At 37.2% G+C, this 18,547-nt stretch overlaps 1 protein-coding gene across 1 annotated transcript; it reads right to left on the bottom strand.

The window, feature by feature from the left end:
- Window positions 1-418: 418 nt before the first annotated feature.
- On the bottom strand, window positions 419-17,993 carry LOC120251054. Its single transcript, XM_039259596.1, has 14 exons — window positions 17,812-17,993; window positions 16,232-16,376; window positions 15,538-15,605; window positions 15,383-15,436; window positions 15,196-15,279; window positions 8,039-8,124; window positions 6,520-6,600; window positions 5,351-5,481; window positions 3,368-3,409; window positions 2,403-2,479; window positions 2,234-2,324; window positions 2,077-2,158; window positions 969-1,035; window positions 419-842 (listed from the first exon to the last, which is right to left on the bottom strand). The coding sequence occupies exons 1-14, from the start codon at window positions 17,910-17,912 to the stop codon at window positions 674-676; spliced, it is 1,278 nt and encodes a 425-aa protein (XP_039115530.1). The 5' UTR covers window positions 17,913-17,993; the 3' UTR covers window positions 419-673.
- Window positions 17,994-18,547: the final 554 nt, after the last annotated feature.

Genomic DNA, 18,547 nt, shown 5'->3' with positions numbered 1-18,547 from the left:
CATCAACTAAAGCCGCTTGGTTCAGGTGATTAACAACGCTAACCCATGTCTTTAGGAGAGTATCAAGCCACCCAATTCAGATAACTAACAACACTAACCCCATATCCTTGGGGGAGGGTAAATGTGATGATAATTCAAATCTCATGTAAAAGAACTAACTCCACAGGAGTTTGAACCCCAATGTAGACCCAAATAATTGAAGATGAGACCGCATGAGGTATTAACTCCACACACATCCCTTGGCTAACCGAAAAGCTTATCCTCTTTATAAAAAAATAAATTAATTAACAAATAAATAAATAAACCATTACATCGATCCATAACAATTTGAATTTCGATTATGATCAAGCTTGATGCATGTTGCCGTTGATATCTTGATGATATAAACAATGACTGGGAAGACATTGAAAAAGAACTATAAAAAATGTGAATGGGGATCTTGGATGTAAAATGAAGTATGCAAGCCACAGTTGCAGTTCTAGGCTCTGCTTCTGCAAAAAATACAACAATTTGAGTACAAAAAATGAAGATATCCAACTCAAAATGATCTACACTACCGCATTAACTGATCCTTGTTGTATCATAAACAAGGATGAGTTATTAGAGCCAATGATTCACAGGTTAGACTTGTGAAGCACCCTGAGTCACTCAAAAATCAGGGAACACAAAACGATCACAAGATCTTTCCTAATGGTCTCAATTCTCTTGGTAAACGATCGTAATTCCCAGATTCTATCTCCGATTGAAACATCGGCCGCTTTCCGAAATTGCGAAGAACACCTTCAGCCAAATGCTCTTTATTTGGTTTCAGCATTACATAATTAGGATCAGCCCTTTCATAACTGCATTCCACAAGGAAACAAAAAAACAGATGCAATTACGGTAAGGATGACAATGCCATTGCGATGGGTGCAGTAAAAGTTCAACCAAAAACCAGGAAAAAAAAAAGAAAAAAAAAAGAATGGAACCTGGCTTGTCTAAGAGCTTCGATGCGTAGTCCTAGGCCATATTTTCTCCCATTAGAGTCATTGGCAGCTAGGGGAAAACAAATACAAATTCATAAGAGAAAATTTGGTTGAGTTGCAATTAAGATAAATTACAATGTGATGTGTGATGTCATAAGTTTCATCTGCAAATAAAGGCTATATTAAGTCAAGGTAGACAAGAATGAAGACAGTTTGGTTTAGGCGACGAGATAATATGTTTGTGAAATGGATATATATGAAGAAACTATCACCATTTGAACAGAGTAGAGAACACAGAGGTCTTAAGGGGTTAGTAATCTAAAACGGGCCAGGAGAACAAAAGAGTAAAAGATAGCATAATCACCAGTGTGGTCACCAACAAAAACTGAGAATGAATTTAAAGCAATGACCATAAGCAAACTAACTAGAATATAGATGGTAAATACCATCCAGAATAATTGAGCCTAGGTCAAATACTCCCATCACTAGGAATAACTATTTCATCGCATTGACAAAATATATAGTTACAATCATGCATAAGAAATCACAAACTATGGCAAATGATAAACAAAAATTGCTTCAGTGTAGGGCAAGTCTCTCACAATAATAAAAATTAGCTTTCTCCCCAATGTAACAAAAGCTTTAGCTCTAGCCTCAAGGTTTAAATGGTGTTTATAATACTATCAACCCTGATATAAAAGCATGAATTTGATATATATATATATATATATATATATATATCGCTACCAATTATATGCATTAAATCATGGATAAAGGACATTGAAAAACAACAGTACGCTATTTACAGATGATAATCCCACATGGATAGAACAAATGCAAAACATGATTGTTGAAGTCAAGTTTCAAGTGCTAAGACAATTTAAACACATTCTTAAAGCTTAAATAGAAAGACAAGTAACAGAAATCTTAGTCATCCTAGGAACTCATTTTTCTCACTACACACAGCACATGCTTTCATACTATAACCTAGAAGACAACATTCACTTTGTAAAGAAGCTAGATAACATAATTCTTAAATGTCACTAAAAGCACATTTGGCGGAAGCATATGGTTCAGAAATACGCAGATGGAGAATTTCAAAAGCAAGCACCTGAAAAGCTGAATGTAACAGAAGGATTCCACCAAGATTTGAATGCTAATGCTATAGAAGAGCCTAGAGAACCAAACTTTCCCTGCAGACAAGTAGAGAGACGAAAGTTATTTCGTGCCAACTAATTAGAATCATTGAAGAAGCATGAATGTCTAACCTTCAATAAAAAGTTCTTATTGGCTTGCCATGATGCAGCTACTTGAAATGAGGACTTGTCTAAGTTTTCAGATGATTTATCTCCAATAATCCTTCATACAAGATAAACAGAAGGTTCATCCCCACACCACAATGAACATTGTGAATTAATGGAGTCATTGCTTACATACCTTGTTCCGAACTCAAAGCCAAAGTCCACGTAATTCGTGATTCCAACTACATGACTCTCTTCCAAAGGATTTTTTACCTGTTTGGGTCAAAGAATGAATCATTTTTTTCCAAATAAATACCTAAAAGGTCTAACAATTTAGAACCTTGCAGGCAAACAACTTGTATCTGACATGCAAGGAACTGATGGAGAAGATTTAATGGAAAGAATATGAATAAACAGATGCCTTTGATTGGCCATGATTAACCGGTCAGGTCTGTTGGCTATGGTCAACATAATGAGAAAATATTTTATGAAAAGCACGCCAAAAGCCACATAAGCATATCAAATGTTGAACTCAGGCCATGAAATAGAAATGTATAATAAAAAACAAGGATCCAATGGCTTTATTTCATTGAAATATAAAAGGGATGAACATGACTGGTCAAGCCTATTTGCTGGAAGCTGTAGAACATAGCGGACAAGGAATCTTAAGTATAGGAAGTCCTGGGCCTTAGAAGACATGCAGACAGGTATAACATGACAATAAAGTGCATATTTTGTCTCAACAGGAACATGGGATCAAGAGAGGCTTTGAAGCATAACACGTCTTCTTACATGGTAAGGGAAGAAAGTTCAGAGGTTTGTCCAATATTAATTGAATACGGGCAGAGTAATTCTACCCATCTGATAAGCAGACTAAGATCACTCGTTGAAGATATAATTCAACAATAACAAATAACTTAAGGTAATTTGATACCAACTAGATAATTATTAATACCATATGCATGAAAACGATATGCTATTTTCAAATCAGATTAGAATGCATAGATTCTGCAGAGACAATGATCTACATTAGTAATATATTTTTTTGAATTAAACCATTGCACAGACATTCACCATGTAACAACCGGCAGATAGATTCAATAGCTCAAAAAGGAAAGGATAGTCTAATGAAACTAATAATTGAAAAATAAGAAAATGTACCCTTCTTTGAACAACCAAATGCTGATAGAATGACGCAATCAGCTGCAATTGGAGAAATTCATTTTGTAAGTCAAATGAAAAAATCAGTAAATTACATAGCAAAGAATAGCAAATATGTGCGAAAGTAATATTTGAAATAAAGCATATACTACAAAGTAATTAAAGATATGATTTATGTCTCTATATCCCTCCATTTACTTCGACTTTGCACACATTCTTTCCTTTTTATCTGGCAATCTAGTTAACTTTCCAATAAACTTAATGCTTAGTATTCAATACATTTTCACCAAATTGCTCTCAATAGACATTCCCAACACTTTTTCCATGACCAGCATGGAAGAATGTCAAACACTTTGAAGTTGGCTCGAGTATTAGTCACAATTATTCATGCCAAAAGTTTATATCTATCCTATAACCCCAAACTTGATTTAAGCTCACTCTACATCATCCCACAGGTGAAAAACTAGACTTCATCTGGCTTATAGGTAGAAACAAATTTTGATGACCGAAGGCAACTTGCATCTGAAGCACACTACAATGAAGTTATGGTGGGATTACTTAGTATAGTAAAAAATACAGCCCAATTACAATGAAGAATTTGCAATGATTTTGCAAAGTCATACTGGTTGTCTAACAAAAACACTGTATTAAAGCGGTAACAAGTATTATATGTAGTAAGTAGAGTTTGTGAAGCTTCTCTAATTCATGGACTAGCTTGCCTCAGAAACAATATGATTACTGAAAAAACAATAAGTTGATATAGAAGTATCAATCAACACCACAAGAAATAGTGTATGCTCACAACCAAAAGTTAATTTAGTGCCATATCAGATAATATCAGGATAATATAGATGAAAGAGCTATCCAAATCATGGTTGGCTGACCAGCCCAGGTTGACTGGTGGCTTGCTCAGGCCAGCAAGTTTTGGACGCTGACCGGGTCATGGGTCAAGATTGACTTGCTCCCCTTAGTTTCAGTATAGATCGATTGGTTTAAACTTAGAATCATCTGACTTTGAACCAAGATTAGAAAGACTAAATCTTGAAATAAAACCCAAAAGTTTTAGGAACTCAACAATATTATAAGTTTTTAACATTTTTTTGAACCAAGTTCAAATCCTTCTTCATAGTTTTCATTTTGGTTCTTTTATTCTTCCTTTTCTTCTATACTTCATCATCTCTGTTTCTTCTCCATCTTCTTTTTTCTCCTTTACTGCAATTCTTTCTATTCTCGTTATAATGATTTTGTCTAAATCTACATCAACAATTTTTTAAAATTTTAAAATTTTATTTTATTAATTTGGTTGCTTATAAATTTTCAAATTAGATATCAGCTAAATATTATTAATCCTGTTTTATACTTTGCTATGTAATTTAAACTTTGTTACGATTATTCTTTGTTATGATTATTCCTATTTTATTTTATGCCATATATTGGGCATGTTAATACAATGCCCACTCCATGTCATATTTATAGGGGTGACTGGGTCAAGTCCGGGTCCCAGGTCAGCCAAGCTTCATATAAATTACCACCAAACATGCCAATGTAAGAAATTCCAAAGAGAGATGCAAGAGGGTGATTTATTGGACATCCAGAAAGTAGACATCAAACATGAATAGTAGATAATTTACGTATATGCACAAAATTGATATTTAAGTCCACCAATGGCTTATGATTTGGCCCGCTCTAAATGGCTAAATCTAGAACACCTTTCAATTCTTCGACATCATAAAATTAATCTACAGACTAACTAGCTCTTAAAGCACTCTAATATGCATATCCATCAAAAGCATAAAAAACAACCTCCGCATGAAAAGAATTGAAATGATATCTATTCCAGGATGAAGCAGCATTGTATAAATCTATTATCTATTTCTATTAACTGCATATAACAATTAGAAAACATATTATTGTCTATATCACGAAAAAAGGTCTGCCACATCTTCAAAGAAACATACTAAAAAAACATAATGGAATACAAACCTGTGAATTCCTATCGACTTCAAGGCTAAAATTAAATGAAGGATTCAGGGGGCTGCCTGAGCCAAATCCATATCCAATTGTGTAGCTCCAGTTCTTCAAGTCCTTGAGCCTCATACGATAGGTCCCTTCACCTAAAGATAAAGATAAGTCAAAAAGTTAAAAAATTTAACAGATTAGCAAAAAAATTCAATAAGAGAAACTCCCATTTATTTTTTTTATACAAAATGCAAGTCATTTAATGCTGACATGAAGTTGGGATTAGTTGGAATAAGAGCTTTGGTATTTAAAATTTGTAATAGAGAGAAAACTTTTATAGCAAGTTATTTAGTTTTTATGAGTTTCAAAGGGTTAACACTAATCAAAACAATTAAGTTTCAACTCAAGTTGTTTTAGTCCAATTAATCTTTAATAATAATTGATGACTATATTAGTCTCATTACTCAAGTTTTGTAAAAAGAATTATTCCTACTCCTAGTGATTCTATTTGGTCTTTGCATAACTTGAGATAACCTAAGTTATTCCAAGTTATTCGTCAACCAAATGTAGCACAAAAGTAAAATGAAGAATCTCTAACTTATGGGGAGACCATATTAAATAGTGGTCATGACCAAAAAAGCCCCAAACTACCCATGTAACCAGGTTGAAAAATCATTCAACAATTTTACAACGAAAAAAGGAGTGTAGTCATTTTTCCAAGCCAAGGTTTACCGTATTATAAATACCAGTGGCTAAAGCAAGTACTCAACTGAGTACACTGACCGCTCAGCTTTGTCTTTCATGCAAGACCCTTAGAAGCCAGGTTATTAGAACTTCAATGGAAACCTCACATGCAAAGCACAAGCATGAAAAAATCCAGCAAGGAATAAAAGCTTCACAACTCAAGATAAATTACAAAAACAAAAACATGAATCAAAAGGAGTGCAATGCTATTGTAAGAAAACCTTCATCCTAGGCTCCCAGTTAATGGGTTGCCAACTGAAAGCAAATAAAATGTCTGTAATATCCCAAGAATTGAAGTATGAATTTCTTCAAATGAATAATGATGATCTAAACAGCTTACACAAGAAATGATGATCTAAACAGCTTAGGCAAGAAACGATGATATTGCAAATTAAGACGAAAGGTTAAAAAGTATAAGAGAGAATTCCCATATGTCAGTTTCAACTAACCAAGTGGCTTGAATTTCACTCCCGTAGTTAACCTCCCAGTCTTGCCAACTAGCCATGCACAAAATGGAGTCTCACTGGACACTGGAAAAAAATCACAATTAACAAATTGCAGTTAATCATTTTGAAAATTGACAAAGTATAACTGGGATACTGAACAATTCCAATAACTATATCAAAATTGATGCACACTTTCAATAATGTCACCATGAAAAGATATTCATACCAGGCTTGAAAGAAAAATATTTTGTCAGTGCCTAAAGAATTCCAAAAATATTCATTATAATTTAGATGGAGTATGCATGGTACAGTGTCCTATAGATAACCATTCACCCTTGCCCATTTTCTCTCTGATGAAAAATGTTAGGTAGTGCAACGTTCATAGAAGTGCTACCATACATTATGTTAATGAATATATAAAAATGTTACGCCAAGCCAGGCTCATCTATAAACAGCTTTGTGGATAATATGTTAATGAACATATAATCCTACTCTAACAAGTTCAACAAAGGAGTATGCAGTGATGCGACAGTACATTGTTGAGCAGTTCCTACAACTAAAAAAAATTGTAAGTAGGGTTGACACCACGTCCGATACAATCTAAACAAAACAACAGCGAAAAACAGAGAAATCTTGAATTCATGGATCTAGCACCTCAAAGAATGATTTTCCTTGATTATAGGAGGTGAGCCTCTTAAAAATAAGACAAGATTTAGGGTTTCCCACCAAACACAAAAAAATTATAATCCTTATGCAGTAAACTAGAACAAAAGTCTAATCAATGATGAAACAGAAATAACCCTGCATTAATTAACAAATAATCCACTCTAACAAGTTTCATACTATACCTCTTAGGTAGTCAAGCCAGGTCCATACCACGAGCAGCAATGGTAATTATATTTTTCAGATCCTGTTTTGGGATTTGGGGCAGGGGCTGGATATGTTATTATCATCTTTTAAAGGCAAATGAAGGAAAAAGTTTAAACGAGGATTTTAGGGCAGAACTGTCTTGAGCCAATCCAATCCATATTCTACTAAACTAGTGCTAAGTTTCAGATAACACTTAACAACCAACATAACAATTTGGAGATCCTGAATTTCCAGTTACATCTAACAGTCAAAACATGACTTTTTACTACATGTGACTACTTAAGATGTATTCTAATTCACTATAAACCAAAAAGCCTCTAAGTTAATCAGAAATCTTTGTTCTAGGCTGTTCTTAATGAGAATTGACATTTATGATGTACTGAAGTTAAGAAATTTAAGTGTCATATGTCAAGCAAACAGAGTGCAACAACCACCTTAAGTCCACAACATCAAGATTTCTCTTCAAATCTGTTCAACATGTAAGGAATACAGTGGTTCTGCAAATAATTATTCGACAGTAGTGAAACAGTTCAATTTCTCTTTGTGCAAGACCAGTAAATAACTGAATTTATTGTATGAGTATCTAGAATATAATAAGTATAGAGAAGATTATAAAACTAGCTTGAGCAGAAAATTTATGGCTATCACATACAAGGGAATGGCATAAATGTGGTCCCAGCGGACAAACATTCCGATCCATATCTCAAACCCATGACTCCATAATCTTCTGGATAAACCCTGCATATGCAATTAAGGACAAAATCAATAACAAACATAGGTAGTTTTTCAACATGAACAAGAAAATTTTAGCCAGGAAGAAAAAAGATTTTGAAAGCTTTTTCTTGACAAAACCAACTTTTTTGCTTGACAGTATGGCAATCAATATAATTAGAGGATAATGAAGGAAATAGGAATAACTTAGTTGTCATACTAAGGCATGGCAATACACCGAGAGAAACTTTCCTTCTACCCTAGATGTAACATTAGATGTTGAAGAATAAGTGTTTGTATATTTGTCTACCAGTAAATCATGAATAAAATTAGCAAGAAACCAACTTCTTTAAACAAATAAGTATGTTATAAGAGAGTTAAGACTAGTAATTGTTTATGCATCTATCATCCTGCGCTGATGGTCATACTTGCTTTAATGAGCTCAACTCAGATCATTAAAACACTTGTATAATAAGATTTTATGTCAAGAATATAAGTCCCAGGAACTAAGGCGGTGACACAAATTGAAGTGGACCAGATGTGCTTATTAATTGTTTAAGGAATTAATTTCTATCAAAAGTAAATATCTTATCATTGTAGAGATCATTGCAAAAGTATGACAAAGACATCTGGACATGATATATTCATATTAATCAGTGCCAATTCTGAACCTTCTACCATATGTCACACTTGTTAAGATCATAGAAGTAAAACCAACTATTAATATCATACCCATGTTATCATACAGAAGCCCTTTTCGCCTTCTTCCCAATCTATAATTAGAGCAAAGATAGGACATTAAAGTGCAAATCTAGTGGAAGATAGGAGAATGAGGGAGCAAACTACTCTTGATTTATGTTGAAATACAACTGATGGGTTGGATTGCATACGATATTTTCATCACAATTGAAATTTTGAAGTTAAGGTAAAACCGGAAAATACGCCGAGGCTCAAGATTTATCTCCAGTCTAACATCTCTTACGGTATAATAAGTAGACACAAGATTGAAGAGATGATCACCTCCAATTCTAGAAGCCTCTGAATAGGGAATAGAGATTCTCCCTGTGATAATTCGATAGGAGAGTATGATTGTCACATGCAAGTATCCATAGAGTGATTAAAGCGAAACACTTTTTTCTCTTTAATAATTCCTGTTTTTAAGTTTTCCACACCTATATTTAAGAAAGGATTATCACCTTGAAATTGCAGGCCTTAGCCATATTGTAGAATTTCCTAATTAGAGACACTCATTTTCTGAAAGCAGGTGCATGTGAAGTGATTAATACAAGATTTGGATAGCCAAACATGTACACTATGAAAGAGCAATTAATATAGTATACCTTTGTCTTTTGGTGTATTGGCAGCATGAAAGTACAGTCAAAAGCATTTGAGAGAGTAATTTTTTCCTTTTTTTTTTAATATTTATCTCAGTTGATTCCTAAGGCATAGTTATTTTTTTATTGAGTCCCCTCATGGACAAATCAACTCCAATAACATTTATCTCATGGCATCTGTTAGAATAAGGCTATATGGAACATAGAGTGAAGAGAGGAAGAATGAGATGAAGAGAGGAAGAATGATATGAAGAGTGATGTTCATGTAGTGATGTATACAAGTATATATAGACACAAGAAGTAAAAGGCTAAAATGGGCTATATAGTAATGGGCTCTTTAACACCCCCTTCAAACTCAAGGTGGATTAGGATGATCTGAGACACAGAGTTTGAGAAGATGGAATCGATGTTGTTCTCGAGTTTGGGCCTTGGTGAAGAAATCAGCAACTTGAGACTCAGACGGCACATACTGAAGAGCAATGGTCGATTGCTGACAATGTGAACGTGTGAAAAATGCATCAACACCAATATGCTTAGTTAATTCATGCTTCACGGGGTCATTGGCAATCTATATAGCACCAGTGTTGTCACAAAGAAGAGGAGTGGGAGTATTACATGAGACACCAAATTCAGCCAAACGAACCAACGGGCTTACAATTTCGGATGTGGTAGTAGCAAGTGCCCGAAGTTCTGCCTCAGTACTAGAACGTGACACTGCAGTCTGTTTCTTGGACTTCCATGCAAGAAGAGAAGTACCAAGAAATATGCAATAACCAGTGATGGACCGGCGATCAACAGGGTCACTCGCCCAAGTGGAATCCGAGTAAGCGTGAAGTCAGGCGGACTAGAATGAGCATAAAAACAGCGCCGTGATGCTGTCCCCTTAGATAACGCAACACGCGAAGTAAAATGACCATAGTGGACTGAAGTAGGGAGTACTAACGAATCGGCTCAAGACATGAACATCATGAGCAATATCCGCCTCGGTAACGGTAAGATAGACAAGGCCGCCCACAATATGACGATAACGAGAAGGATCCTCTAGTGGTGTGCCATCCGTAGGTCGAGTCGAACATGAAGCTCCATAGGTGTGGCGGCAATCCGTGAATCAAGAAGGGCCAGAGCGTATAATGAGGTCCTGAATATATCGATGTTGATAAAGATAGTAACCATCATCTATAGAAGTCACCTCAATCCCCAGAAAATAGCTGAGAGGTCCTAAATCAGACATCATAAACTCTGGGCTCGAGACGTTGCTTCACAAAAAAACAATATACTCCATATCATCACCGATGAATCAACATATCATCAACATAAAGCAAAAGCAAAGTGCGACCACGCTGAGAGGTATGGATGAATAATGCAAGATCATGATCACTGGGCAAGAAACCAGCTGCACGCACCACAAAACTAAATCGCTCAAACCAAGCACGTGGAGCTTGCTTCGAGACCATAGAGAGCTCGATCGAAGGCGACAAACATAACTTTTTAGATGTCTCAATGCCGTGGGTAGGGTGCATGTATACCTCCTCGTAAATCACCGTGAAGAAAAAAGCATTCTTCACATCCATCCGAGAGATAGTCCAAGAGCGAACAAAGCACCACAAACGAATCGAGAGCGAATCGTAGTCGATGAGCCACGGGAGCAAAAAGTCTCATCATAATCACGACCATGTGCCCGCCGAAAACCACGAGCCACGAGGCGAGCCTTATAGCGCTCCATCGAACCATCGGACTTTTGTCTCGACCTTGTACACCCACTTGCATGTAATTGAGTGGCGTGAATGTGAGAGGAACAAGATCCCAAGCGCCCGCCTTTTTCCAGAGTCGAAAAGCTCCTCGACATAGCCAATCGCCACCATGGATATCGCTACCTCGATAAGTGTTAGGTTCATATACCGCACTCAGAATAGGAAAAACCATATCCGTCAGTGCAGAAATAGTACTACGATCACGAAGGTCATACCGAGACGCTGAGGCGTAAAAAGACCATCGACGCCGGATCGCTGGTATCGGGCCGGAGTATCAAAAGGAATAGAAATAGGGAGTTGAGGATCTTGGGGAACTTTAGGCCTACGACGATAGTGAAAAGGAAAGGTGTCGGAGTCGAGGATCGACGGTGATAGCGGAAGATGGATCTAAAGGTGGAACAAGAGATGAAGAAGGAACAACGGAGACTCTATAGTAGGAACTAAGTCCAAAGGAGAAAAGTCGAAGAAACGAAATAGACTCGGGAAAGGAGAGGAAAAGGGAGGTCGAGTAGCTAAAGAGTAGAAATAAGGACGACTCTCGCCAAAAGCTGACATCACGAGATATGCGAATGCGACGAGCGTAAAGGTCATAGCAACGATAACCCCTTATGTTCAAGACTATACCCAAGAAAGACACACTCAATCGATCGAGATGTTAACTTGGTACGCTCACGAGGGTGCAAGTAAGACATAACTGCATACAACCAAAGACCAAGATGATTATAACGATGGGAGGAGAGCTAAACAAGATTTCTCCGTGACATTTACCCTCAAGAGAAGATGATGGTTGCATGTTAATGAGATAAATCACTGTGGAAACCGCCTCAAACGAAAGCGGGTGAACAAAAGCACTAAATTAGGGAGAGTCCGAGCGCCTCAATCATGTAACGATGTTTACGCTCAAGAATCCCATTCTACCGATGAGCACCGAGACAAGAAAAGTTGAGGAAGATTACCCTCGATGAGAGAAATTGATGAAAACATAGAGATGATACTTCCCCGTAATCGTAACGAAAAATACGAATGGCGTGAGAAAACCGAAAAGCGAACCATGCTAGCAAACGATCGATAGATGGATAACAATCGAGATCGATGTTTCAGTGAAGTAGACCTGTATATCTAGAGTAATCATCAATGAAAATGACATAATACTTGTGACCACCTTTTGCAAGTAAAAAGGCGCAGGACCCCAAAACATCGAATGAACTAAATCAAAAAAAGACGACTAGACTTAGAGATGCTTGCGAATACGGCGGATGTACTTGCTTGCCAAGCTTACAACCCGAACAATGAAAAACCAACATCAATAGACACAGTGACCCGTAACACCTCGACGAACTAAGGAGACAAACGTGAGCCACATAGATGACCCAGGCGATGACGCCATCGCTGGAAAAGCGTAGTGTAGTAGAAAAAGCGTATCCTCGAACATGGATCGTAGAAGCGTGGATCTCGTGGATAGCGAGGCATGGTAGAAGGAAAGAGGAGAGAAAGACGATCTAGAACGAGAGTCCGCGAGAACCACTACGGCGATGGCCAAGATCGATCACAGCTTTTGGTCCGACGGTCCCGCATATAGCAAGAAGAATCATCAAACCCAACAAAAACATGAAGGTCGGTAAGTCGACTCAATGCATACTAAGATTCATAGACAAATCGAGGAACGAGGGACACATCGTGAACAAGTGAATCGAGAAGTAGAAAGAATCCTCGATGTGAAACGTAACAAGAAGTTCCATCCGGGTCTCAAATATACGTATCTATCGGAGCGAGCTCTGCAGGACGAAAGTCGAGAATCATCGGAGGTCACGTGAAAAGAAGCCCCGAGTCTATAACCCAAGAGGAAGTAGTAGTACCCGAGGTCGACATCGAGGGCACGGATCCGTACGTATCGGACGGGAGGATCGTAAGAAGCCCCGTGAGCAACTCCGCCGACGAGATCCGTGAGGAACGCCCGATCCGAACTCGCAAGTCGCTCGTGATGCAACTTGAAGCGCGGCCGAGCACGATGACCTGTCTTCTTGCAATGGGTGCAGGTGATAGAGTCAACAGAAGGACCCTTAATCACCGCAAGCCGATGAGAAGTCGCCAAAAACATGCAGCGAGGTCATCGGAGTAGTAGCAAGAGCACGAAGACGTGTCTCCCTCAGCAATCAAGGCGCAAGTGCTTCAAAGAAAGGCTCAAGAGGATTACGTCCCAAGAAGTCGAACGCCATGTGCTCAAACTCGGAGCGGAGGCGCATCACAAACTGAAACATGAGGTTTTGTTGCTCATGTTTTTCTTTTGCAACACAATTCTTGCAACCAGAGCATCCAATTGACCAGATACACGAGTGAATACCGTGTAGAATTCCTCCACTGATAGATCCTGTTGTTGAAGACTATGCAGGTTTTTGTAGTAGGGAGAACCGGAGTGCCTCACTGGTGTGTAGATAACGTTGTCAAGATAGTCCCAAATTTCTTTTTGCCGATAAATGATCAATAAAGCTCATCCCCGATGGAAACATCGACGACTCATGCACAAGATAGCTACGACACGATCATCGACAACCCGCCAAGCTCGACACTCACCGGCAGCAGTTGCCGCCTCATCGTGAGGATCGTCAAGTGGATGAGAGGCTGACCAATCGATCGCAAGAGCATGCGCATCGAAAAATGCCCACTCACGATAATTTTGATCGTAAGTCTAATGTCGATGCGAGGAAGAGCACCATCGCCAATAATCGGGTCGAGGACCGAATCGGGATCGACATGTTTTTAAAACATCGCGCACTCGCTATCGCTTTTTGCGTTACCGCGGCTGTGATCAGTATGTCGGTATCGCAGACCGCCATCGTGGTGTTTGTGATCTGCGCACATCACCGTAGTGCTCGCCATCGTAGGTCTGCGATCGCGCACATCATCGCTGCGCAACATCGATGCGTCGGTGCTTTGAAGAAGGAGAAGAGGACCGCAAGCAACTCGAGGAAGGAGAGGACCGGCAGGCAACTCGAGGGAAAGCGAGAAGACCGGGCGGCGACTTGAGAAAGAAGGCTCGGCACTCGAGGGAGGCCGACAACTTTAGGGATGGGAAAAATACCGACGACTTGATGGAGGCCGGCGGAGACTGACCGGAGAAGATGACGATGACGACCGGTGAGAAAGAGAAAGGTCTGGCGTCTCGAGGGAGGCCAACAAGTCGACGGAGGAGGCCGGGCTGGAGACTGACCGGAGAAGATGACGATGACGACCGCGAAGATGACCGGAGTTAAAATTTCTAAACCCTCTCTGATACCGTGTTAGAATAAGGCTATATGGAACATAGAGAGAGTGAAGAGAGGAAGAATGAGATGAAGAGAGGAAGAATGATATGAAAAGTGGAAGAATGATATGAAGAGTGATGTTCATGTAGTGATGTATACAAGTATATATAGACACAAGAAGTAAAAGGCTAAAATGGGCTATATAGTAATGGGCTCTTTAACAGCATCAAACTTGATATTTTAGATATTGTATCATTTGATAGATATGTTATTACTTCAATGATGAAAACATTGTGCATCCATGTAAATCTGACTAATATCACTCTTCACATGATGAATCAGAATAGAAACCTTACGAAGAAAATCATCTCATGGTTGTTTTTCTGGTCCAAATAACAGCTTTTTGTTTATTATTCATCAATATAATATACCCACTTATGATGGTACACACTCTAAGCAAGATTTGGACGTTATTATACAAACCATTCTCCTACACAGAAATGAAAACTAACAAAGGTCCAGAAAGTCCCAACAAATGTCAGAAACAAAAACAAAAAAAGGAATATTTAAGAAAAGGACCATAATACAAAGAAATATTATATAACCACAACAATTTACAAAAACAGCTATCTCACAATGAATAAGCATGACTCAAAATAGGAGAACATAGAAAACACAATATCAATCCACCAAATAAATATTGAAAATTAAAAAAAAATCAAGTAATAAAGCAACAAAATCACTTAAATGTGGTGAGGACATGAACAATACCTATTTGAAACAACCAACGGGAAAATGCCAAAAGCTCCCAATCTGAATTTGGGGTAATACGCAGATGACCTCATGCATAAAATGCTAAACAACAGACAAATGTTCATCAGAATTAGCACATAAAACAATCAAAGAGAGAAAAAAAAAGTACCACAATATAATACAGAAAAAAAGGAAAGATTCATACGGTTCAGAATCTGACACAGAGAGGTCCATAAATGTGTTGGGCTCATTTAAATCCCTAAAACAGATACAAGCATAGATTAGATCAATGGTGAGAGAAACACAATTTTGGAAGTTTTAGGATTAAAATCAGAGAATAAAGGAAGGCAGAATTAGAACCTTTGCCACCGAAGCACAGCATTCCCATTGATATCGTGTCCTGATTTTTTATCAATGGGCCCAGAAAACTGAATGCATTAAGGAAAACTTTTGTTCCTAAATGCAAAAGTTCTTTACCTTGTTACAAAGTTAAGTGAAAAAAACTTAAAACATCTAAGCTTTTAGCATTCACACAAATATAAAGAAAACTTTTTAAAATGGTTGGTATTTGGCAATAGTATCAAGACCGTCATAAGAATTAGGCTACCAGGGCGGTATATGAATATCCACATCCTATGATCATAGGATAAAAAGCAAATTTCATCCTTTATTTCTCACCTTCTTGGGGGACCATTTTATCCCGCTTAGTCTTGTACAACAAAAGTTTGGTTTATGGAAAGTGTTGATGCCTCTCTTAAAAAAAGAGAGCAGCTATAAATGGCAAAGAAAGTTTTACAACTTTTAGTTTCAAGCATGAACTTTTGTATGGCTAATAAAAGCAACATGATCAAGCTAGGGACAATACAATTAATGTTTGTAAGTTCCTTTCCAGTTTCCGAAAAAAACAGCAATGCCCTTAAGATTATCATACTGTGAAATAGTACAGATGTAGATATTGAGTACTACTATCCAGAGATACAAGGGAAAAAAAGAAAGAATTTATTGATTTATAGAATGAGGAATCAGAAAATGCATGCATTACCACACAGGATACAGTAGCCACCAAATCTACATGAGGATCTTCAATTGGCTTCAGCATAATTCTTGTGTTCAGTTTCCCAGCTTGCTCGAAATAGTCCTCAAAAAGGCAGCGCAGTGCTAGCTTTCCAAATAATAAATCATAAGCTGGAAACAGCATTCTGCACAGAACGAAACAAAAACGGGTTACAGATTTGGATTGGATGGAGACAGAAGCCACAGGCCAAAATGCATTAAATGGCTTCTACTTAATCAATATAATGAGAACCATACTGCAAATATATTATAACTTTTTATGCAGTGAGTACCCGCATTTTTTATTTTGAGTAACAAGATCAAGAGAAAAAGATATTAAAGTATAAATAGAACATAGGTTTTCCTCTTTAAATAGTGAGACATAAGATATCTCAGAAATTCATGAATAGTGAGTGCTAATGCTCACCAAAACCTTGAATGATATCATCCATTAGGCAAAAGGACTCGTTTTGTGGGTTTGCAAGTATCGTCATACAATATTATCATGAACAGAAAAAAGGTGCTATAGTTTCCGTTTGTCAATTACCTGGTTTTATTTGAAAATGTAAAGCGACTAAACTTTCTACACTTGGCAACCTGTGAACATACTAAAATAAATACATCCTTTTGCTTCCTTTATTTTGAATAGCATCAAACTCCTCTTTTAACAACCAAAACCTCTGTTAACTCCCACATGTTGGAAATAGATTGCTTTGACTTGGTTAGAAGTAGAATTATAAACATTACAAAGCCAGACCATAATTCTGAATTGTGCAATCAGGACTTAACATGCTGATATTTTAATGATGCTTGTGCACATCAGACACTGTTATAAATGGCACGTCCTTGTCAAGAAAGGAAAGGCAGAGTAGAATTTCAGATAGCATCCAACTGATGAATGAATTATATCTAAGCACTTAGCTTTATTAAATATGGCATTAATAATGATCAACATATGGAAAATCATAAGCCCATTGATGTATATGGATTAATAGTGCATATAGCTAAACCTAGAAGAATCTTACAAACCAAAAAAACAGTATCATTTCAATGCCACCAAAAAGAAGTACTCCCAACGGAGGCCAGATAAGGAGTGAATCTCTATCTACAAAAATATCATGTCATGAACTACACCCATCACACTATTAATGGCCTATCAAGGTGAACATCATCAGCAACTGCCCCTCATGATTAAAAATGCCTAAATAATGTCTTTACTGTCCTAGAAAACTTGTTTGGATATTAAAAAAAAAAAACCTCCTTTTGTTTATCAGATCAAGGAAGACATGGTTTCTTCAACAAATTTCAAACTATCTAAGGTGATTTCTACCAACAAACCATAAATCAAACAAGAAACGACAAATTTCAAGTAAGACACTACTCTTACCAGCTGATTTAAACCAATTCCAGATTTTAAAAAAAGTAAAAACCTAAATCTGGTCTCCATGTCAAAAAAATTCCCCTGATTTTGTTCAATCCAGCATCATGCATGCAATTAGAAATAAAGAAATAAATAAGTCAAAAATCAGCAGAACTTGAACACAGCAATGGCGAAAGCTGAAAGAGGGCATCATCCCTGACCTGGTACGTGCGGCGAGGGGAGGGAAATCGAAGATGGGCGGCACGAGAACGATCGGCGGCGGCGGCTCCGAGCTCCACAAGCTCCCAACCAAGTTCCCCATCTCTTGAATTTCAATTTGGAATCGATCTCAGTGCTGAATATATATATATATAGAGAGAGAGAGAGAGAGAGAGAGAGAGAGAGAGAGAGAGAGAGAGAGGGAATTGAGATCCCGCTTTTTTCTCTTGGAGTGAAGGACCATTTCTGTTCTTTCATATGAGCTAGAGAGAACATGACAGGTGGCAACAAGGCAAAAAAGTAGGGGTAAAACGGTAAAATAGTATTTATACATTTATTATGCCTGAAAATAGTTGTATAATATGCGTCATAAAGTTGAAGGGAGATTTTAAAAAAAAAAAATTATTTTCTTTTGTATTTAAATCTCTGTTTGTATTAAATATGATATTAGTAATAAAAAATATTTAATTTTATTTATTTGTATGCATAAATGTTTAATTAGATATTTCAAATCAATTATAGTTATTAAAAAATATATTTTTATTTTGTGAGAAAAAATATAGCAACGGTTTGTGTATTGTTTGGAGTATAGTTATTATAATCAACTTAAACATCAAACTTTTTTAGCCTTTGGGTTAGTAGTTAAATGGTTTGGGTTATTCAAGTAAATGGTAGGTTAATAAAAAAAATTTAAATATTATTTTTGTGTGAATATAAATGGAAACTAGCTCTAATTCC

This window comes from Dioscorea cayenensis, chromosome 20 (genome assembly GCF_009730915.1).
Source record: "Dioscorea cayenensis subsp. rotundata cultivar TDr96_F1 chromosome 20, TDr96_F1_v2_PseudoChromosome.rev07_lg8_w22 25.fasta, whole genome shotgun sequence".
Taxonomy (NCBI): domain Eukaryota; kingdom Viridiplantae; phylum Streptophyta; class Magnoliopsida; order Dioscoreales; family Dioscoreaceae; genus Dioscorea; species Dioscorea cayenensis.
The sequence above is the reverse complement of the archived record's forward strand: the minus strand, read 5'-3'. Positions and strand labels throughout refer to the sequence as shown.

What these genes read in the sequence shown, in the direction of transcription:
- LOC120251054 (XM_039259596.1), bottom strand. Translation starts at nt 17,912, where the DNA reads ATGGGGAACTTGGTTGGGAGCTTGTGGAGCTCGGAGCCGCCGCCGCCG. An exon ending in ATGTAGATTTGGTGGCTACT is followed by an intron (nt 15,606 to 16,231) that starts GTATCCTGTGTG and finishes TAATGCATTCAG; the next exon opens with TTTTCTGGGCCCATTGATAA. An exon ending in GGCTTTGAGTTCGGAACAAG is followed by an intron (nt 2,325 to 2,402) that starts GTATGTAAGCAA and finishes TCTTGTATGAAG; the next exon opens with GATTATTGGAGATAAATCAT.